The 22,689-nt window shown below is 46.6% G+C and overlaps 1 protein-coding gene across 1 annotated transcript in view; it reads right to left on the bottom strand.

Annotated features, from left to right (window-relative positions):
• Positions 1 to 5,974: 5,974 nt before the first annotated feature.
• Positions 5,975 to 22,689, bottom strand: part of wdpcp (WD repeat containing planar cell polarity effector) — a 45,858-nt gene continuing 29,143 nt past the window's right edge. The window contains exons 10-14 of the mRNA XM_086162994.1: positions 17,972 to 18,071; positions 11,585 to 11,681; positions 8,956 to 9,050; positions 7,799 to 7,830; positions 5,975 to 6,718 (exon numbers count right to left, since the gene is read on the bottom strand). Of these exons, the coding sequence (XP_086019120.1) occupies positions 6,668 to 6,718; positions 7,799 to 7,830; positions 8,956 to 9,050; positions 11,585 to 11,681; positions 17,972 to 18,071 (375 nt within the window). The 3' untranslated portion in view covers positions 5,975 to 6,667. The remainder of the gene's footprint in view (positions 6,719 to 7,798; positions 7,831 to 8,955; positions 9,051 to 11,584; positions 11,682 to 17,971; positions 18,072 to 22,689) is intronic.

Raw genomic sequence — 22,689 nt, 5'->3', positions numbered from 1 at the left:
GCGTCCTTTCATCCGAGTTCCTTTTAAGGAGTCACGGGGTTTTAATAATCCAACAAATAATATCAATATTTAAAAAAAAAAAAACACACACACACACACACACCACACTCCTGCCTGATTGGAAACCGGAAGTCACTCCAATTGATCCTGGTCGAGATTCCAAACGTTATCGATCGAAAAAAGAGTCATTTTAAACGAACAAATCTTTTTTTTTCCTCTCTCTCTCTCTCTCTCTCTCTCCTCTGATCCTCCTCTTTTTCCTCCTTCCAGGCCTCCGCAGCAGCTGAATAAATATGTGCGGGATTCGGAGGCTGTTTGCGCCGAGTCAAGACGCGCAAACAGCCTCCCGGCGGCGGCGGCAGGGGATTTGTCCGGATTTGCGCCGAACAAACATTTGCGCCCATTTTATTTTTCGATTGATAAATGAAAGGAGCCACAGGAGGAGCCGCGGGCTGTCCGGGGGTGGGGGGGTGGGGGAAACACGCAAGAAAACGCACGGCTGCGGCTCGGACGGCCCGCATCAACACGCAACCCAAACTCCCGCAGCTTCCCGGTGGTGGGAGAGCGGCTTGGATCGGAACCGGGACCGGAACACCCAAAGCACACAGATATAAATCCTGCAGAGAAAATTCAGATAAATAAAACATCAATATAAAATATATAAATATCAAAATGCAAGTCTTTTGTGTTGGTTTAGATTTTTTACATTTCAGTTTCTCGGGATTTGCGTGTTTCGTCAGGAACGCACAGACAGCGGTGAGCCTACGTTTATCAAATAAAAAAAAAAAAAAAGTTTTTTTTCCGACTTATACTACAATTCAAGCTTTGTGAAAATATTAAATACATTTTTAGAAATGCTTATCCAAACACAATACATTGCACTAAAGTGATCCTAAAGATGATAACAATAGAAATAATGACAATGATGATGATACTAATTACACATGTAATATATATAATTACATAATTAAATAAATGATGGCAATATTAATTCTACTAATAAAAATTATAAGTATTATAATAACAATTTTGTTGCTATTATTCTTCATAATTTTAATACTACTTATCTTATTATCATTACGTCCGTAGTAGTAGTAGTAGTAGTAGTAGTAGTATATCTATAAATATTACATTTTATAGGCTAATAACAGTAACAATGATACTAATAATGATTACAATAATAATAATAAGTATTATCCTTAATATTGTAAACATGTTCCTCACATGAAATGTGATCCGAGCTTTAGAAAAAAAAAAAGACTTGGTTTCTGTTTACACGACTTATACAAAACCAGAAAATCAAAAAAAGTACAAATCAGGTATTAGCAGCAGCTAGAATCAAAACTCTAGAAAAAAAAAAAAATCCCCAATATTTACGAACGACTTCTACATGAATAACTCTGATATTAAAAATGAGACGGAGACGAACGGCAGGATTGGGACTAAAAAACAAGGGTCCGGTTGAATCAGGACCGCCTGAATCTCCGCTCGCTCCGCCGCCTCGGGTTCAATAGGGGCGATCGATCGCCGCCACCCGGCCTGTTGACCTTTTGGCCTCTGCCGTTTGAACCAGTCAGTTCTGGAGGAAAGACAAAAAAAAAAAAAAAAAAAAACCTGTTGACATTTCGTTCACACTTGTCCAGGAAATGAACCGGCGCCGCGCCGGACCGTTTCTGCATGAGTGGCAGCGATTTCTATCGCGAACAGATAAAGACGACAGCTAACCGGACGGATCCTCCTGTATGCGAGTTTTGCGCGGGGAGGCTTTAGCGGGGCCTCGGTACGCTGAGGAGCCAGCGCCTCGGGACCGGCTGATGCACTGATAGCGGGCCTGCATGCCGGGACGGTCTTCTCCGCTTCCGTTTCTTACGCGGGACGAGGTGAAAAGAAATCAGAAAAAAAAAAAAAAAAGTTGCGCTCGTCTCCTATTGGCTGGCGGATGTGGCCAGACGTCGGCGGCGCGTTCATAGGCCGCTTCGAGCGAGGAGGATTATTTTCACCTGGGAGGTTAATCTGGGGTCAACTGTACGCCAACATGGGCGTAGTCTGGGCCGGTGGCTCCGGTTTCTCCGCTTTATTTTCCTTGCTTATAGTGTGTGTGTGTGTGTGAGTGTGTGTGTGGGGGGGGCATGACTGGCAGCCGGCGGCTTTTGGCGCAGTCTTGTAAATGTCTCCGGGCTCGATGTATGTAGTTTTGTAGCTACATAATCTTAAAGAGCGATTAAGCCACCGGTAAAACCTCTCGAGTCTGTCATCCAAACTGTAAGACGGCGAGAGAAGCACCGGGTCCCGCGAGGGGATTTCACAGTTGAGTCCAGGCGGCCAAAACCGTGTGACGAGAGCGGTCTTTAAGAAAAAAAGAAAAAAAAATTTGCAGCTTTCAAACAGCGGGGTTATAAGAGCAGAGGAGGAAGTCGGCAGGAGCGGCTCAGATGGACGGATTTGGGATTTAATGGCTGTTCGTCGGAGGGAAATTTGACATTTTGCACTTCTAGCATAGCCACTAGCATATTGCTCTTGTCTTAATTTCAAATTACCTGATGATCCGGGCCGTTGGTCACACCGACGAGAAAGACGCCGCGGGTTCCCGTCGTCCTCCCGCAGAGCAAATTGATCTGGAATTCCAAATTAAAAATCAGAATTTCAACTTTTGAATTGAATAGTGTGACCAGCAGTCCACATCGGGATCAGGGTCACCGCAGTCTTTTGCGGAGCTTAGACACACCAGTCCCGGACTCTGGACCGCCTCGGGAAGTAAATCCATCCAGTGGATCGGAGTCCTTCGGGAAAGCGAACGGACGCGGATCCCCGTCTGATGAGCCGGAGTCGTGCCTCACCTGAAGTAGCGTCGCTGGCCCTCTGCTGCAGGCCTGAGTCTGAAACAAAAACACCTTCTGAAGGAGGCCAAAAAAAAACAACAAAAAACGTCCCATTTCGCTGCTATTCCTGTCATGCTGATAAAAAAGGCACCCACTGTTACCATGGCGATGGATGAGAAATGTCCAGAATCTTCTTTTTGTGGTACGGCTGTATCCAGCATAATAGACAACCTCAATGATACGCTCCTCTGTTAGCACTGGTGCTAGCATTAGCATTTAGCGGTTTATTTACCCAAAGACGATCCCTTCCCTTTGAAAGACAAACATGCAAGTGATTAAATGCATGCTTAGAATAAAAAGGTGGTTTCTTGGATAAATGGATGAATGCCGACACTGAAAACAACCTCTCGCCTCACTGCTTCCACGAAAACAAATGAGCGACTTGTTCCGCTGCGTCCTACCTGCTCTATATATTTGTTCTTATTACCGCTACTGCGGTTAAAGCTCACCGCATTTGTCGCAAGCTAGCTTATGTTAGCTGCTAATGCTAGCACGGGGAGTTTTCAGTATGATCAACTGGAGGAGGATAAGGTGGCGCCTCCACAACGAACTTCTGGAAAAAGAGCGGCGTTCGATGTCGGTTTTGTCTTCGGAGTACGAGGCCTCCTGATAAAAGTCAAAGGTTTATTTTGATGACGGTCGAGCGCGGCGGTCTAAGATAGATGAGAAATCAGAGGGGATGGAGCTAAGTGCGGGCGTGTCCTTACTTTGGTCTTCATGGACAGAAGTCCTCCCTCCATCTGTGACCTCAGATGACCATCCAGCGTGTCTCCGCTCTCCCGAGGACGCGCTCGACTCCCCGTCCGCGTCCCTGAGAATTGCCGCGACGCTGCGGAGGAAGGTATTTTGAGAGGGGCTTGTATTATCTCATCTGGAAAGGATGTGGACCCTCGTCCCAAGTCACAACTTGTCCTCTCCTGCGGGGAGAGCCTAATGGAGACTTGTTGGTCTTCGGGCTTTAGTGCTTCCCGCCGAGGAAAAAAAACAGTCGATAGTCTTCTGTCTGGCAACGCGTCCTCCTTCAGTCGCGGCTCTTTGTGGACCGAATCCATCCGCGGAGTCAAAAAGCAGCTAAAAGGACTCTCTAAAGAATGCAAAGTTACTTTGCACGCAGGACAGGCTAATGCAGCCGACCGGCCGGGAGAACAGATTTAACCGCTAATTGTTTGGGTCCCATTGAAACAAACAACTTCCTTCTATATAGAATAACATATTGAACCAGATGCATTATTTTCTCTTGTATATGGGTTTTCCCTGAGTCGTATTAACCCTCTCGTCCCCGATGATGGGACTTTGTGATGGGGTTCGGGGTAAACGGACGTCTTGAAACGGGTCCGGCCTTTGCTCGCCGAGCGAGCCACTGCAGCGGGAGGAGGACGGCAGCTTCGGCCCGACGTCTCGCTAACTAGCAAGCGTCTCTTGGCTGTCCAGCTAGTGTGCCTGCAGGTGCAAATGCTAATAAAGCTAAAGCCCCGCCCCCTCGTGTTTATTCATCATATTGAAGATGCAATAAATCACTCTGAAGCCAAAGAGTCTTTAAAAAAAATAATTAAAAACAGTATCATCTGTAAATCGATATTATCCAAGTGTTTGAAAAATATTTGCGGAAAAAAAAAAAAAAAGAAGCTTGTTTTACATGGTTTGTGTTTGGTTTATATCCACGTTGTCTGTGTTTTATTTAAAAAATAGAAACGACAGCCGGCAACCCGAGGCAATGCGATAGCAGATCTTTCACGTTTTCACTTTTTTTTTTCCCAATGAAAACGATTGTTTTGCCAATCGGAGTCTCCCAGAAAACCGAAAGGAACGCAGATACGACGTTTACAGCGAACGCAACCTTAACCCTCATATGTAAAGGGTCAATTTGACCCATTTCACCCATTGACCCAATGGGTCAAATTGACCCTTAACATAATATGAGGGTTAAAAATCAAACAGAACGAAATATTCGTCGGCGAAATTCCAAAAAAATAACACGGGGGAATAAATACTTCTGATAAAAAAAAATAAAAAAACAGTCTTTCTGCAATCCTCTGCAGCTGCATCCAGTCAATGTCAACACCATTCAGCCATTTTTCTGGGTAACCAGATCCTATTTTGTCTCTTTGATGTATTTGAAGGCACTGACGCGTTCGCCTCTGATAGCCAGGCTTTTTTTTTTTTTTATTTTCCCTCCTCTTTTTGATGGGATGGAATCAGGCAAACAAATGTATAAAATAGTCTGCAGAGGCCCTGAGGGGAAACTATCAGTCCAATCAGCGCCATCATTAGATGCGATAAGGCCTTCACGGAAACAACGCACAGCTGTTGCACCGAGAGGTGGGCAGGGGGTGAGGGGGGGGAAGGCAAAAAAAAAAAGAAAAAAAAAAAAGCAGATAACCTGGATAATAGCAAGTGCCGGGGGCTTGATTCATTTCCAAATGTTAACAAGGCCGTTTCGCAGCTCCGCCGTATGCTAATAAGTCTAATAAGCCTATCTGTGTGCGTCATATCGGACGGCGGAGACGCACAAGAGAGGCGTGTTTTCGCAGAGGCGCTGCTGGGCCACATTTTAAATGAAGCATAACTATTTATGATTTCACCAAAGCAGACGTAATTGCTTAAAGGGTAACTGAGGAGAGACATTTGGCCCCTCACTTTTTTTTTTTTTTTTTTGTCTCCTCCATCACGGAAGAGATTTCGGCAATTTTTGCATGTCCAAACGCCGAAATGGGAGGAACTCCTGCTCGGCTGTTAAGCGATTTTTTGCAGCTTTTATTCCAGCTGTCATGTCAGACAATCGGGAGATAATGCAAGCCTTGGTTTGTAAATTATGAACGTGTCAAGAGATGCACTAAAGGCAAACGACAGATGCCACTTATCTGCAGCCGCCTGTGCAGTGTGACTGTATCATCAGAGGGGAAATATAACATTTTGATGTTTACATAAGAGAAGTATTAGTATCAGTCAGAAATGTAATTCCTTTCACCCGTCCCTCTCGCAGGGGATTGACTCCCCCCCCCCTCTTAAAAAAAAAAAAAAAAAAAAACAACACACACAATGATTTTTTTTTTTAAACATCAACAAAACAAACAAACAACAACAACAACAAAAAAAAGCGCGCAGAAAAGCATCCTCGCTGATCTTCTGTCCATTTCCAACATCGCTTCTTGTATATTTTTTGGTAGAAATCCTCTTAGAATGCAAAGTAAATAGATTACGATACAGTGAGGGATTAGGGTTTGCGCGGCGCTGTCAGATTAGTCGGTGAGCGCGGCGCGTCGACAGCTCTGACACGGCTATGGCTGCTGTTCAGGAAAGGGGCTCCGTGCGATGCTTAAAAGTCGCTGGTTGGCTCCTATTCATGAATAAAACTGTGGCCCGTAATCTTGGCCAACACACACTCCTCCCCCTCTCTCTCTCTCTCTCTAACACACACACACTCAGGAAGCCCGCTACATTCAATATCACCGCTGATGGAAATATAATAGAAGTCTTTATTTGATTTTTTTTTTTTTGATTAATGGTGATGCTTTAAACGCATGTTTTCCAGGTTAAAAAAAAAAATAAAAAATTTTAGTTTATTTATTTTTTTTACATATGTGAGGTTCCTTCGTTTCCACGGAGACAGAAATCATATGCAAGATGTTATTGTAAGTGTTCAGGGGAAATAATATAAGTCTCGGAGTTGCGCGGGGAAGATTATCTCCGTCTTTCTGGAAGAGCGAAAGAATACAAAAGTAATTTGTTTTAACCCGGGAGTGAACGTCCGCAAGACGTCTTCTGACATTTTCCGGGCTGAGACGCTTTCAGACGCTTCCTAAATGTACCACTCGCAGCGTCTCGGGGCCGTCTTCTTCCTGCAAGCGGGGACACAAACAACACATAAACATGGAAATGTTGTTTTTTTTATGAACCCTTTTTTTTCTCCCTCCCCTGCCATCTCCACGCTGCATCAGCCGCACGCCGACCTTTATATCTCAGGCCTCTGAAACAGCACATGGAAATATTTCTGGTTTTTGCAGGACCCCGACTGTGACCGATATGTGACGTTAACAGTGTCTGGAGGAGTTCGGGGCTTTTCGGTTTCCCGGTAATTACGTGAACGTCATTTTCTGTTTCGAAATCAAACCAAAGATCCAGTCTTTGTCGTCATATCGTCAGATCGTGCCTGTCCAGCTCGGTTTAGAGCATCGCGTGACTCTCGCAGAGTCCTCTAAACCAAGCTGGACCACCTCAGGAACAGGTCCAGCATATCTGAATGAAATAAGACCTTATGTTCCCGGCAGGGAGCTGCGTTCCTCTAATACAAACCTACTAGCAGTACCTTTTGCTCGCTCTAAGCGATCTCAGGCAAAACTGCTCTCAGTTCTACTACCTCAGTGGTGGAACAAACTTCCGGAAGCAACAAGACTAGCATCATCTCTCTCAACCTTCAAGAAACAGGTAAAAACTTTTCTCTTTCAGGACTATTTACTGCGCTGATGCTTGAGCTGCCCCAGATCAGGTTGGGCAGCAAGTTAGGCTGTGCAGTGTGTGTGTGTGTGTGTCTACGTATGTGTACCTTTTTGTCTTAAAAAAAAACAAAAACAAAACTAAGCTTACTGTTCTGTATATTTCCTGTGCATCTTGTATTTGCAAGTGTTATTTGCAGTGCTTATGTCCTCTATTGTAAGTCGCTTTGGATAAAAGCGTCTGCCAAATGTAATGTAATGTAATTTAATTTACAGGAAACTGGTGTTCGGCCATATTTGTAGTTCTCTGTTTGGACCGCGCGCTTTTAATTACCACAAGAAAACTCATTACGCGAATGACAATCATTTTCTCGTCGCGGCGGACTCAAAAGCGGCCTTGTCAATTCACTCGACAGACCTGAAAATAAAATCAATTATAAAAAAAAAAAAAAAAAAAAAAAAGCAATTCTCAGTCAATTAACTTACACTGCCGCCGTCTGCATCACCTTGGACGCCTCCTGCAGAACGAAAGCGAAGAGACAAGATGATGCTCCCTGCAAAGCAGCCGTGACACTTCACACAAGTACAACCAGCAAACATTATCCATGCATGGATGATGCACGGCAGCCCTACAGCGCGTGCAAACACACACACACACACACACACACACACACACACTGCGAAGGAATGCCTGAGCAGGTTACATGCTCGCTCAATTCGACGGACACGTCGCCTCGTCTGGGGTTTTCTTTTCTTTTTTTAAACAAATGTAAACTGTTGTCACTCATGGCGATCTCTCTTGCTCTGAGCCGCGCGTTAATAAGGTTATGATTGACATTAAAACCCCGGCGTGCCTCATACACACTTTTAAAATGGCAATGTAAATTCCCTCCAATAGCCTACAGTCCGGATTATCAAATGACAGAGCGATTTGGTGGCGAGACAATTGCTAATCACCCGGAAAAAAAAAAAAAAAGGAATTATTAAAATGGCCTGAGCAGGGAGGAAGAAGAAGAGAGGAAGAGACGGTGAATAAGTAAGAAGCGGGAAATGTTTTCTTAATGGCTGTTTTTTTTTTTTTTTTTTCATGCTAAATGACCAGTTAGTCATCTCAGGCATCTGAGACCGGCGGAGGAGAGCACTCAGGCTACGTTTAGAGAATAACTCCGGCTGGATGTCACTGGAGGATCACGGCGGGGCTTAATACGCGGCCCTGAAACAGACGGATCGAGAGACCGGCCACGATTTAACGCGACGGACCGCCCCCTCCCTCGGCTGTGCCGCCGCCGCCGCCGCCGCTTGGGAATTTCACGCCGGCTCAACGTGGAAAATGGCTTCAAAAATGCCTGGAATTGTGAAAGGAAAGGAAGGTCGCTTATTATAAGAGCACGTTTATTTTTAAGTTTTACTTTCCATATATCTGAATATCCTAATTTGATGACGCAGCCAATCTCAACTAACTTCATATCCTCTCACGACGTGCACAAATCTAAACCAACCCGGCGGCTCCAATTCCAGAAAGGGACCAACTGATTTGTCATTTTATTAAATAAGTAACCCAGACGGTGAGGCTGAACTTGTGAAAGTTTAAGGTTTTTTCTCCCCTAAATATCTGAAAGGGCTCAACGTCGCCCGGCCGATACCTGTTCCCGTCAGCGGCCTGAAGACGTCTGGGTTCACGGTCACCCGAAGGCTCTCGGAGGTCCGAGGTCTCTCCCGACTGGCTCGTCCGTCAGCGCTGGAAGGCACAGAAAAGAGATATTATCTGAACCGCGTCGGTCGTTTTAAGATCCGATACAACTGGACGCGTTCGCGCTGGAAAACGACAATTCGACCGGGCGGTCAAAGATCGGTGAATTTTAGGAGTTCTGATGGAGCCAAGCGAAGCTAACCGGTGTGCTAAGCTAACCAACGGGCTGCGGTTATGTTCCTGTACGTCCTCCAGCTGGGGGACGTCTCGTCCAACTGAGGCGTCGCTTTGCTCGCTTTAGCGTTCGAAGATTCGGCAAACGGTCGGAAAAGCGTTGCTCAAATGCTACCTCCAGCTAACACCAGTTAGCCAGGAGACACCCAGGTCTTCACAGGTCGCTGCACTTTTTCAATATGTGCAAGTATCTAGCTGGCATCCTCAACCTACGTGTTACCGGGTTACGTCGCCGTCTCCGACAAATTTATTAAAAAGCCTTGTTCCATCATCCTGAAACACGTCGTTTATGATTAAACTAATTTTCCGCGGGAACAAGTTAGCGGAAGACGGTTCTGTTTACGTTCGCCGGTCGTTGTGCGCCTTGTCGGATCGAGCTACATTCGCTTTACGGTGTTTATTTTTGGAAATGTTTGCCCTCCAATTTCAGCTCCCGGGCGCAGGTGAGTGACAGGCGCTTATGCACAATATGTGAATTCAGATTTATGGCAAAAATCGCATCGGTTAAGTGTGGGACCTCCTGTAATTTATTTTCTTAACGCATGTACATCATTTTGGTCGCGGAAAAAAAAAACCCTTCATGCGAACGACCCTCCTGGACATCTTCCTGTCCTCAAATTCAAATCTTTGTACTTTTTAAAACACTTTATAGCCTTGACTTTGACACTTTATAGTTTTATTTGTATTTCTTATTCTCCCTCCTTCTTACTATTATTTATTATTGTTATGTTTTACTTGAAACTCTGGCACAACAATTTCCATCGGGATAAATAAAGTTGCTCTTATTCTTATTCTTAACTTCTGCGCATAAACATACAATTTCAACTTAAAAAGGTTTGTTTCTCCGCTGGAAAATGTTGACCTCAACCTCGGTAAACAACGGAAAAAAAAGGAAGAAAACAATCCCGGCCTTCATTGTGTCGGTGACGAGCGACAGAAGCCGGCGGCCACCAAAAGAACTTTGGGAAGCTTCCCAGATTCCGAGCCCTTCTCCGCGCACGGAGACGGATTTTGGGGGAACGGAGGGTTATCGGCGAAAGAGCCCCCGAACGGCTATTGTGCCGTCGCCCCCCCCCCCCCTTTTTTTTTTTTCGTTGCGAGCCAAACGGGAGAACCCCCCCCCCCCCCACCCCGCTACTCCATCTCGGCTAAGCTGTCATTGGCTTCACATGAGAAACAATGAAACTTCATCTGAGACCAGATTACAAAGCGAGGGGGGGGGGGGGGGTTCGATATATAAAAATTGTTCAAAAGGAGGAGGGAGGGAGGGAGGGGGGTTGGAATATACACACAAAAAAAAAAACAAAAAACAAAAACAAAAACATAAGCTTTTGTCTCTTTCTCTCTGCGGCCATTATCTTTGGGGAGGTTGGGGATCTGCTTCCTCAGCCCCTGTCAGCGGGGCAGACCTGGGGTAGGACAACCGGCTCCTGCCTGCCAAATTGCCCTAACCCTCTTTACCACTTTTTTTTTTTTTTTTATTTTTAGTCTCCCCTCCTCTCCTCACGTTCCTTTTACTGTTTTTAAAAAGAGCTTAGGACGGAGCATCTCCCTCCCTCCCTCCCTCCCTCCCGCCTTCCCTCTCTGGACCCGGCTTGTTTAAATTGGCCGATAGGAAGGGATTTGGGATGGATGGAGGGGGCTTAGAGGAACGCCGAGTGGAGGGTTGGAGGTGCGGAGCGGCGGAAGGGGGTGCGGAGAGTCATCAGTGTTACAGTCAAACAGCCATGAAAAGCCTATGAGGATGAAAAAGAACAAGAGTGCCTTTTTTATCTAATGCACACAAATCCCATATAAATACTCCAATATGTTAGTTGGGGTATGACAAGGAATGACTCCCCATCTCACTATAATAGAGCTGCGGATGGCTATATTTGTATGTGTGTGTGTGTGTGTGTGTGTGTGAGGCATGGAGGGATGCTTTCACAGTGTGTTTAGTCACACTCCTTCAACATGTCATTGGCGTAGAACAGTGTGTGAGACAATCACTCCGGCACTGCGGCGACTCGGCCAGAGGTTGAAACACAAAAAAAAACAAAAATAATTTTTTTTTTTTTTTTTAGTTTTTCCGTCGGTTGGTGTTTTCCGAACGCGGCGGCTCGGGGACCGTCTCCGGGGCGTAAGACCCGGAACTGATGTGGGTTTAACATTTGAAATGTCAAGGAGACGGGTCATTTGGCTCTCGCAACTCCAGACAATGGAAGTGGGGGGGGGGCGTGATGTCGATGGAGTCTGGAGGCTTCATAAGAATTAAAAAGAAAAAGCGCTAAAACAAAGTTGCATGGAAGATGTGAATGTTTAACACAAGGAGATCGATCACACACACACACACACACACACATACACACCTGCTCGGGTGTGAAGGTCCGCTCCCGTTCTGGTTCCTGACCGGATGCTCCTCGCCCAGGCTGGAACCGCAGACGCCGCTCATGGTCTTGGGAGGATCTGCGCGGGGTAAAACACAAACATAAACATATCTTCGCGTTTGTTTTTATTTTATTATAGAATCCGGAACCGCGGAGGTCCGGATGGGTTCTGGTCCGGAGGCCCGCGCGAATCGTCCGTCGGCGTTTCATGGCGTTCGATTGAGGTCATAACAGTATCTGCGTTCTGCTCGCACTTCATGGTACGTCTGCGATCTTTGCAGGATGTTTCCGGGCGTGAAAAAAAAAAAAAAAAAAAAAAAAGGGGAAAAGTCAATGACAATGAATTCTGGGTCGGATTCCCTGAAAAACAAATAAATCAATGTTTTGGATGATGTTTGAAAAGCTCCTCCGTCGGTGCATCGCTTTTTACGACGGCGTCTCCTATTCAGGTAGTGATGTAATCCACTTTGGGAGGCTCGGAGAGACATAAGCTCCGAGAGGAAGACGCCGGATTTTCCGTGACATTTTGCTTTTTTTTTTTTCCCTCCTCATTTTCCACGTGTTTTCCACGACTGGAAAATCATCCCGCTGTTTTCCAGGACGCGTGGGAACCCATCGCGTCGTACGGATATTTAGTCTGGTTCCTCATCGCGGGATGTCTTTTTTTTTTTTTTTTCTTTTCTTTTCTTCTCCTTATCACCTTCCCGTGAATCGTGTAAACTGCTTTACACGTGTTTTCGCCGATCGGGATTTCACGCGGGCGACAATGGCGGCTCGGAAGCGGCGTCGCACCGAGGGGGCTCCGGAGAGCGAGACGAGGCGTCGAACGGGAGCGTTTTTTTTTTTTTTTTTTTTTTTTTTGGGTGAAAGCAGCAAAACAAACAGCGGCGAGAGACAAAACGGATCTTTTCCCGCGTGACACGCCGGAGCTAACGGCGTTTCAGACGAACAAGGGAGAGAAAAGAGACGGAACGAGAGAAGAGGTGGAGAAGTGGATCCTCCAGATAAAGCTCTTGTCTCGTCGCCAGCCCAAAGGCCCGGCAGTCACGTCGGCTTTTTGTGAGGGGGAGACGAAACCATCGGGCGACCATCTTGGCTTCCCCTCCCGGTAAAACGACGCTGAAAAGAAAAGAGATACGGCGGCGGAGGGAGAGAAAGGAAGCCTTCCCTCCCACTTGTTCGGCACTCTGACGCTCACAATGCTGTATCGCTCTCCATCGCAACACTTGTCAGTCAGGGAGCTATAAGCGATTTCCAACGCTGTTATAAAAAGGCACCACTTCCAAAGCTGAGATGTGACTTCTCCATTGTGTGTGTGTGTGTGTGTGTGTGTGTGTGTGTGTGCTCAGCAGGGGTTTAAGAAAGACACATATGAATGTGAGATGATGCGCGTTGAAGAAAATATGGCATCGCTTCCCGATCGGAGATGGAACACCAACACCTCCACCACCCCTTCTGGTACTCGACCAATTTCTCAGATGAAATCCTGTGTGTGTGTGTGTGTGTGTGCGTGGTGGGCGATTCTTGAATTCGCTGTTTCTCCTCCTGGATGGCCTACTTAGACGCCGCTCTCGCAGGGCAGAACGCTCGCAGGCGTGACGGGAAGATTCAGGTTAAGTGGCGAAAAATGCAAAAACGTCGCGAAGAGCGAAGTTTAGAAACAAAACCGGCGCCGAACCGAAGAGTAAGGACGGTTAGCTTAGCGCGACAAATGTCCGACAGCGACGTCGGACCCCAAAGTTCCGCAAGTATCACGAGTTTATCCTTCATCCAAATCCAAACTACCATTTTAAAGTCGTCCGGGGGAATTTTTACCGGGTCTCGAAACTCGAATCAAAAGGTTTGAGACTCCGAGTCCTGCAGCTCTGCTGGTGGGAAACACGATCCCCCTGGTTTCGGTATCAATGCTCGACCCGGGACGGGAGACGAGGTGAGCTCAGCGATGAGTGTTGACAGTGACAGTCCGACTGCCGACGGATCCGCGGCCCTGTCGGACGTAATTCACACCGAAATGCGAAGATTTACAGTGAAAGCGCCGTCCATTTGCTTTTTTTTTTTTTGTCCCGTTCCAGAAGCGTCCATCCGTGCTTTTACTGAACACATATCTGTTTTAGAAGCCCCTCGAACGCCCGTTAGCACGTTTAGCTGGTTTTGACATTTTTCCCCATTGATTTAAAAAAAAAAAAAAAAAAAAAAAAAAAAATCAGGTAAATTCTTGTGTATTTGCAGTGAAATGTGAAGTTGATAAGTAAATAAATAACTAGATAATAAATCTTCTGCTTCCGTCCACAAACGCCGGTCTTCATCCGGACTTCCTGCTTTGCAGTTTCGACCTCAGAGCCCAAGATCTTCTAAATAACGGAGAAATAAACGTGAAGGAAAACAAACGTTATGGTTCAGGGTGAATCCCCCGTCACGCCAAGTGCACGTACTGTACATCCATGGGTGTGTGTGTGTGTGTGTGTGTGTTTACAGCAAGCACAGACGGCCCCGGGGCCCTCGCTGTGTGTGTGTGTGTGTCTGCAGATGTCAAACACACAACATATTGTGTCTGGGACAAAGTTCACACTGGCTACGTGGGAATGTCATTGCATATTTGTGTGTGTGTGTGTGTGTGTGTGTGTGTGTGTGTGTGTGTGGGGTGTCATTTACTTAATGAAATGATAAATCAACAAATTCAGAATACAGATTTGCATGTACAAACTTTTTTCAATTTGCTTTTCTTGTTTGTTTTTTTTTTCCATTTTAACTTATATTGTTATTCCAAGTTGTTGCTGATACAGTTCCAGTAACCGTCTCAAACCGTCCGGGCGCCGCCGGAGACGCGGCGTTGCAGAAACAATGCTAGATTGTGGCGTGTAAAACCTTCCGAGGCCTGAGAGGAGCTTCTCTCCGGCTCTGGAGCCGCCTCAAATAACAACCGCCGCTCGCTGTTTGCTTTTCGCGGCCTTTGTTTTTTTTTCCTCTCTGTAACAATGAGCCGCTGTTAAGACGGTTCAGTCGTAAAGGAAACGACGGTTTAATAGCATTTCGATTCCTTTTCGCGGCCGAATTTGAGCAGATTTGAGCCGATCCAACTCATTCGATGAAACGACGGTGGCTCCGAACCCCACCCGGAAGCGGAGGGGTCCCCCGGCTTTGAGACGGGGGGCCCCGTCCGGGCCGCCGGAGCTGGAGCCGCCTTATGGCTGCACAAAGAGCTTCCAATATAAGAGCTGCAAATGAGCGTTACGGGTCCCGGCGTGCGGCACAATGAGATCACGTCCCGCCTTTTCAATCGTTCCGAACTGCCGCCGACTCCCCGTCCGAGCTTTCTGTGACCATCCAGGCCGCCGCCGGCGAACCGCGGACGATCTCGCCGCTTAGTAGCGTCCCGTCGCACTCCGCGGTCGGAACATTAAAACGCAGGACGGCGCAGGCCGCTTGCTGAGAGGCCAGCTGACCCCGCCGCCGCCGCCCGTACACACCTTCCCGCACGACGGCTACGTTCAGAGCTGGTCCGACCACAGGTGGACTTATTAACACCTACTCAAGAACACACACACATACACACACACACACACACACACACACATGAAAAGTGAAAACAACACTCGTGAATGGTAGCTCGTATCTTCATGCTTTTTAAACGTCGGCGGGAATGCGCGTGAGTTGACACACACACACACCCTGCTTCCTTAAATTGCTCCGGTCTGCTTTAGACGTACACACACCTGCTCCAGGTGACATGTTTGTACACACACACACACACACACACACACACACCTCGGTGATCCGGCCGGAGCTTCAACTGGCGGTGAAGCGCGCCGGTTATTCCGGCGTTGGTGTGTAAAGCGAGACACCTGTTCACCAGAGCCCTCCGCTTGGAGACACACACCCATTATTCATGACTTGTCTGATACACAAACCACACACACACACACACACACACACACACACACACGAACAGAGAAACAGTTGAACACACACCGGAAGACAGGGAGAGGAGATTGGTGAACATCAATCACTACCAGCCGGAGAATGGAGTCCTCATTGTGTGTGTGTGTGTGATGTAACACACACTGCGCACTCTGGAAGAATCTGCTTGTTTTATTCATAAATTAGTATATTTTTGATATACAAATTATACGTAGATTTATTCTGTTTTTTTCACTCCCCCTCAGTCTGTATATCACTTTTTCTATATTAATTCTTATTATTTAATATATAACAGAGACGAGGCGAGGGGTGATGAATATAAGATAAAAAAAAATTAATAATTCATTTTTTTTTAACGCATTTTTTATGTTATAGTTCCTGCATCCTGTTCCGGGGTGAGTCCTCCGTCTTTCTCCTCGCCGCGGTCCCTTCCGCCCTCCTCCTCCTCTGCAGCGCCGCCGCCGTCCAAGGACAGGACGCGCTGCAGGTGATGGGGGGGCAAATCATCCAGGACATAATTAAGAGGCTTACGAGGAGGCGTGCGCACGTTGTGCATCGCATTAGGACTAAAAGAAGGAACCCGCTCGCCGGTCGAGCTCGCAGTTGCACAAAACCCTCATTTTCATTCACCGGCAAACACACAGACCCTCAGCCCGAAGGTGTTTGACCTTATACAGTGGAGTTAAATACCTCGCGCGCCTCATTTGGTTTGTCTGTGAGAGCGTGCACGCCGTCACACACACACACACACATGCAGGAACACACACTCTCTCTTTAGCCTCCTGGTCTGTTTTAAGCACTAATGAAGGACTCATCAGACATGTTCATCTAGTTCCCTCGCAAATTTGAATGTTTTCTGTTCGCCCATTGGCCATAAAAGCCTCTGTGAGGAATTGTGTGTGTGTGTGTGTGTGTGTGCGTGTGTGTGTGTGTAATCAGGAATTCAGCTTGATCCCCTCTGGTATGTGCTCTCTGGAGTGTTTGTCAAAGAGCAGCAACGCAGGCTGAAGTAATGACAAAAAAAAAAAAAAAAAAAGGGGGCCTTTGCCGGTTCCCTCCTCCTCGCAAACACACTGACGGCCCTAAATGCATTTTATTAGACGGAAATTTAAGGTTTTGTTTTTAAAAAGCCATTTGCGGAACGCCCGAGGGGGGGTGAACTTCTTCCGGTAACGACGGCTGAGCTGCAGGCCTCCGCAGGCCGCCGACACCTCCATGGCGTTCGGCGCTAAAATAAACGAAAGTGAAGAATCCGAACGTCGGGTTCGGTCGGTGAGGATTTGTTAAGATCGACTTTGTTGATCCCGCGATCGATTATCATCACGGCGGAGAAAATGTGCAAATGGTAATCAGAAAGTGTGATAGAAAACAGAAATAAAAAGACGGGGATGAACAACAGGTGAACAGTCGTGGGAGGAAAAAAAATGAAATGATAAGAAGGTGTAAATATAAATATTGGACGGGTCGGAGAGGCGGAGTGCAAAAAAAATATTTTGTCGAAGGATTGTTGAATTATCTTTCAGACCCTGAAAGGCCCAGAGGCGGGCAATTATTTTGGCCGGCGGGCCATATTTATTATTCAATTTTTATGCACGGGCCAACTAGGTATCACGTAAATCTAATTTAAATATTTACATTTTTGGCCATTTTATTTCCACTTTAACCCTCCACTTTAAGGGTCAATTTGACCCATTGGGTCAATGGGTGAAATGGGTCAAATTACATAATATAAGATAAGATAAGATAAGAACAACTTTATTAATCCCGAAGGAAATTGTTGTGCCAGAGTTACAGAAAATATAACAGTAATAAATAATAAAAAGAAAAGGCAGAATTAGAAATAAAAATAAACTATAAAGTGTCTCAGTGAAACTATAAAGTGTCTTAGTAAACAAGTAAACAAGTGATAAAACTATAAGTGTCTTAGTAGCAAGTGAGGTAAGGAGTGCACAATGGTATGATAAAAGGGAAAATTGTAGTGTAGCTGTTATGAAATGAAATATTGCACAGTTCTGAATATTGCATATGAGGGTTAAAATCATTCCTGATCTTATAAATGTACCGACATTATTATTTTGGATGTCATCACCCATACAAAAATTAAACAAATGGAAAAATTCAATATCGATTGAAAATATTCAAAGAAAACAGTTTAGCGGGGGCGGAAAAAAAAAAAAAAAAAAAAAAAAAAAAAAAAGCAAAAACGTGGAGATGTTTGGGCATTTTATCCCTCCACTTTCCGTGCAGGATCTAATCTCCCTCCTCCACGCCGCCCATTTAGTTTTACCAACACGTCGCGTTTTCACGGAGAAGGTCACGCCGGCGTCGTTCACGATCTGATGTAATTCTCCTCGGTTGCTATTACAGCCTCGGAGTGGCCGAGCTCCGGGGTTATCGAGCCTCGCGTCGTTTGGCGTCTTTCTCGGTTTCCGGTTCTGATTATTTTCTTACCGTGGCCCGCGACGGCCCGGGCCTCAATTTCATTTGCCTTCCTCTTGGCCACCTCCGCCAGCACCGGCTCGCCCTTATCGCCGGCGACATAATGGAGGTCCTTTGAAGGAAATGCAAGAGAGAAAGAAACGCAAACGTTAATCTAAAATGAATCTGGGTTCCGATGACAATAGGTTTTCCGCTTCTTTTTTTTTTTTTTTTTTTTTGAGGTGGGGGGAGGAGGAGGAGGAGGAGGGGGCGTTTTGGCGAGGGAAGGAAGAAACAGATGAAATGACAGTGTGTGTGTGTGTGTGTGTGTGTGTGTGTGTGTGTGTGAGGTGGGGGTAGAGCCGTTTGAAGCCACACATCAGAAAGAGCACCGGTTGGATGAAATGTCGGTTCCTCAAAAAAACTTTGAAATCAGGCCGCTCGTGGACCCCCAACCCCCTTCCGCCCCTCCCGTTCTGAACCGGGAGCGGGGTGTGTGTGCGTGTGTGTGTGTGTGTGTGAGCGGGGTGTTATCTGTCGCATTTCAAAAGTGGGAGAGGAGGCGAGGGAGCGTTCATCTTTCACAAACGCGCCGTCTTTTCTGTCTCGCTCTTTCTGTCTTTTTCTTTCTTTCTCCGGCCAGAGACGTCCGGCGGTGAAGATCAGCGCCCAGGAACGGGGCCTCCCGGCGCACAAAGGGTTCACGGTTCCGGTCGGTTCCGGTGAAGAACCCGTCTCCTGCCCGGGGAGAGCCGAGGCGGCGCAGGTCGCTTCTTGACCGGCGACGTGTTTCCGTCAGATGCCGGATTAGGAGGACGGAGGAAACGTCCTCGGCGTCAACGTGACAATCGTGAAACAAAACGGGGATTTTTTTTTTTTTTCTAAATATTATTTAATTTTTTTTTTTTAAATATTTTCAATGATCGTTCTCTTTTCAAACAATAGGCAAGAATTTTGAAAATTAGGAGAAGATGATTGATATGATGTCAGCCTGATTTATATTTAATATTTATTCAATTTATCATCCTATTTAAACACATTTTTAACCCTTGCGTTGTCTTGCGGGTCAAAAGTGACCCAGAAAAAAATATCTTAACCTATTTTTTTCCAACTTGAAATTTTATGACTTTTCCTAAAGAGACCCCATAGTTAGAAAAAGTGATACTTCTTTTTTGTTTATGTTTCCATAAGTGGCTGTACACCACTTGTCTTATGGGTCATTTTTGACCCATAAGACAAGGAAAGTAAACACAATGTTAAGATCCCACCAGGGTTAATGACGCCCTGTGATGCAAAGGATTAATGATAATATTCAATCGGGTTAAGTTCTGCTCTTCCTCACGATTATTCCTCCTGCAACACGTGGCGTTTGCGTTCATCTCAAACAGAAAGAGGGTTTCGAGCTTTAAAAATGCGGGATTAAACAGCGCCGGGTTTGAACGAGTTCCCACGCGGGAGGTCAGAACCGTCGGTTCGAGTCCAGAAAACAAGGAAACCTTCCAGAGCCTTTTCTTCTCTCATCACCGGGAGCGTCGGAGGACTTCGGTAAACTTGCGCTCCCGAAACGGAGCGCGACGTTTTTTTTTGCTTTTTTTTTTGAGGGGCCCATCAAAGGCTGCAGGGTGTTAAGGAAAGTCTTCCGCCTCAGCGACATCACAGAACGCCGGCGCTGTGACTCGGAGCCGGCCGTGGAAAAACCCTCAGCTGGCCGAAGCCGACCCCCAACCGGGCCTGCACCCGGCTCTAATACCCGCATATTGTAACCCTGCTTTTGTACCCCCAAAGGTGGGGGGGGGAGCCAGAGGTTTTGCCGAAATTGAAGCGTGCGAATGGGAACAGATTGGGTAATTACAGAGCGGCGCCCGCCCTCCGCGGCGAGCTGCGAGGGGGGGAAATGGGAAAATGGCCGACAACAAAATGGCCTCAAAAGACGCCGAATCGGCTCCCGGGAACCGAGGCGGCCGAGAAGGGCCTCCATGAGCCGGGGACACGCAATTAGACGGGACGGAGAATGAATATTTAATGAATGCAAACGTAGCGGCGGAAGATTAAAAAAAAACAAAAAAAAAACGACAGGCGAAACGCCGGCGTCGAGAGTTCGGCGTGAGAAAAAGACGGGAAAGCAGAAGAAGACATACAGAGCGGAAAGGGAAGATGAGTCACAACACGGCTTTTCATGCATGTGTGTGTGTGCGTGTGTGTGTGTGTGTGTGTGATCGTACGACAGACAGAACAGGACAATATGAACATTTGATGTCGGGGCACTTTATTCCAGCTTAGCTCCTCATAATACCGTCTGAATCTGGAGAGAGAGAGCGAGAGAATAGAGGGAGGGAGAGACAAACTAGCAGGAGAGAGAGAGAAAAAGAGAAAGAGAAAGAGGAGTATCAGCCCGACTAAGCAGGGATAACAATAATACTGCATATAAAACCATCAGATATTACACCTCTTATTTCCCGACGCTCAAACGCGACACTAATCTTATTTATATAAGAGCTTTAGGGGTTGCAGAGCGCCAGCTAACCGCACTGATAAAGAGGGGCGTTTTAGCGGGACATTTTTTTTTTTTTGGGGGCGGCGGCGGCGGCGGGGTGGACGCTGAGAGCCCGATATTGACTGATATTTGGGCTACTTCCAAATAAATGAAGGATTAGTTTAACTGGCACGCCGCGGCGCTTACGGCACATTAGCAGGCTCCCGGCCCGCGGGTTTGCAGCCCGACATGGCGGCGGAACATTATATAACACGCAGCGTGGATACAGACCTCCTTTTTTTTCGGGCGGAGACGGCTTTTGGGCGACGTTTGAACTTTAAGGATGTGCTTCACGATATATACGCCGCTATCATTTAATAAAAGGAAGGGTAAAATAACACAGCTGAGATCTGAATGATTGAAATACTCGTATTGTTCTTGAATATGCAGACAAGAAAAATGATCGATGTAAATCAAATGGATGAACGCATTGATCCGATATTGATTTAACGTTTTTAAACCGAGTCGAAATGAATCCGTGTTGCCTCCTAAGTGGACAGTTTGATTTTGAGTGTGTGTTCCCTTTATTTTTTTTGAGCATGAATATCCGTGTGTGTGTTTCCAAAAGGCAGATGCTAACTCCAAAAAAACTCCAGTGGGAAAATTTAACTTTTTGTTGTCATTTAAAGTACACGTGTCTCCGGTTTGCAGCTCCGATGGGCTGATTTTTCTCTAAATATCCGTGAAGTGCAGTGAAAAGATGTCTGATATGATAGTTTCTCCATTTAGCAGCCAAGTGATTGACAGGTGACCGGTCCGAGTTAAGCCCCGCCTCCCCGCCCAGCGTGAGCAGGGATTGGCTGAAGACCCGCTCGTCATCCTCTGCGCAGGAAGACGCTCAAATACTTACACGCTACCATTTAATCATAACATTGCAATAAAATACATTTCAAAATATTGCAACGCTTCACATAATTGAACAAAATGACGCGTCTTTAAATTTTTTTTTTTTTTTTTGGGGCAGATTGGTTGTCCCGCAATCCCTCAAAGCGCACAAACATCGAGACATGTTTTCGCTAATTAACGCCGACACACACACATGCATGCACGTGCACACACCTCTGACACACCTGTTATCCAGGAGCCTTGTGTTTGACTTCTATCAGATAGGTGTTAAGGACTTAGTGTTTTAATAGCACTAATTGCTCATTTGAGAGACAACAATGAGCTTATTGCTGAAGATGTGTGATACCTCCTCCTCCTCCTCCAGGCCCCGGCGTCAGATAGGAGGAAGATAGCGTGGCTGAACCCGGCAGACGGAGCTTTGCCTCACTGTCGGCGTATCTGACAGGAAACAGTACGAGCCCTCATTGGGGAGCAAATGAGCTGGCATCAGATTCTGCTATCACACAATTTGATTTAATTAACAAGCTACATCAAGAGCCAGAGGAAGGAAAAGAAGAAGGGGGGAAAAAAAAAAGGGGGGTGGCGGTAGGAGGGGGTTGAGGGGGAGAAAAAAAAAAAAACAACTTGTCATCAGTTTGGCTTACGAATGACCTAATTGGTTAAATTATCAACTCATTATAAGAGGCTAATGAGGGAGCTGAAGAACAGCAACCAATTATGACCAAAAAAAAAAAAAAAAAAAAAAAAAAAAATCAGTAACCCCTGACCACTGCTGCTTCCTCGCGCCCCCCCAACCTCCCAACCCCCCCCCCCCCCCCCCCCCCCCCACGACCTCCGCCGCCCCCTCCCGTACCTCCACCCCCTCAATTTAGCCCGACACTTAAGTGATTCATTTTAACAAAAGGTTTCTTTTTTGGGGGTACAAAGAGCTGGAGGAGCTCCATTGTTAGCGGAGAAACAATGGTTCCTGGGGAGGGGGTCCGGGTCAGAAGGTATGTGGCGGCGGCGGCGGGGGTTGTGAGCGTCATGCTGGGCGTTTCTGGACTACAAGAGCCGAGGGCACGTTATCTGTGTGCTTGTGTTTGCTGGTTTTTATCAAAGCGACGGTGCGTTATGGAGTTCTGTGGGCCGGCCGGAAAGTTGTAGGGTTCAGCGAGGATGGGGGGGGCGAAGGAGGGACGGAGGGAGGGCGGCGCCCTCATTAACCCCCCCATCTCCGCACCGGGTTAAAGCAACAACAAAACCTAATTAGAGCAGTGGGGGGACGGAAGGGGTGAAATGTCAGCGTCCCCCCACGTTCCCCTCCCGACGCCCCGGTCCTTTCCGCATCTTCACGCCTCGACGTGACGCTGCTCTCTTGGTCACTGAGGCA

The sequence above is a fragment of the Fistularia commersonii genome, chromosome 2 (assembly GCF_037954325.1).
Source record: "Fistularia commersonii isolate RoL2024-O1a breed Wild chromosome 2, RoL_Fcom_v1.0, whole genome shotgun sequence".
NCBI classification, from domain to species: domain Eukaryota; kingdom Metazoa; phylum Chordata; class Actinopteri; order Syngnathiformes; family Fistulariidae; genus Fistularia; species Fistularia commersonii.
This window is presented reverse-complemented; position numbering and strand designations above follow the sequence as displayed.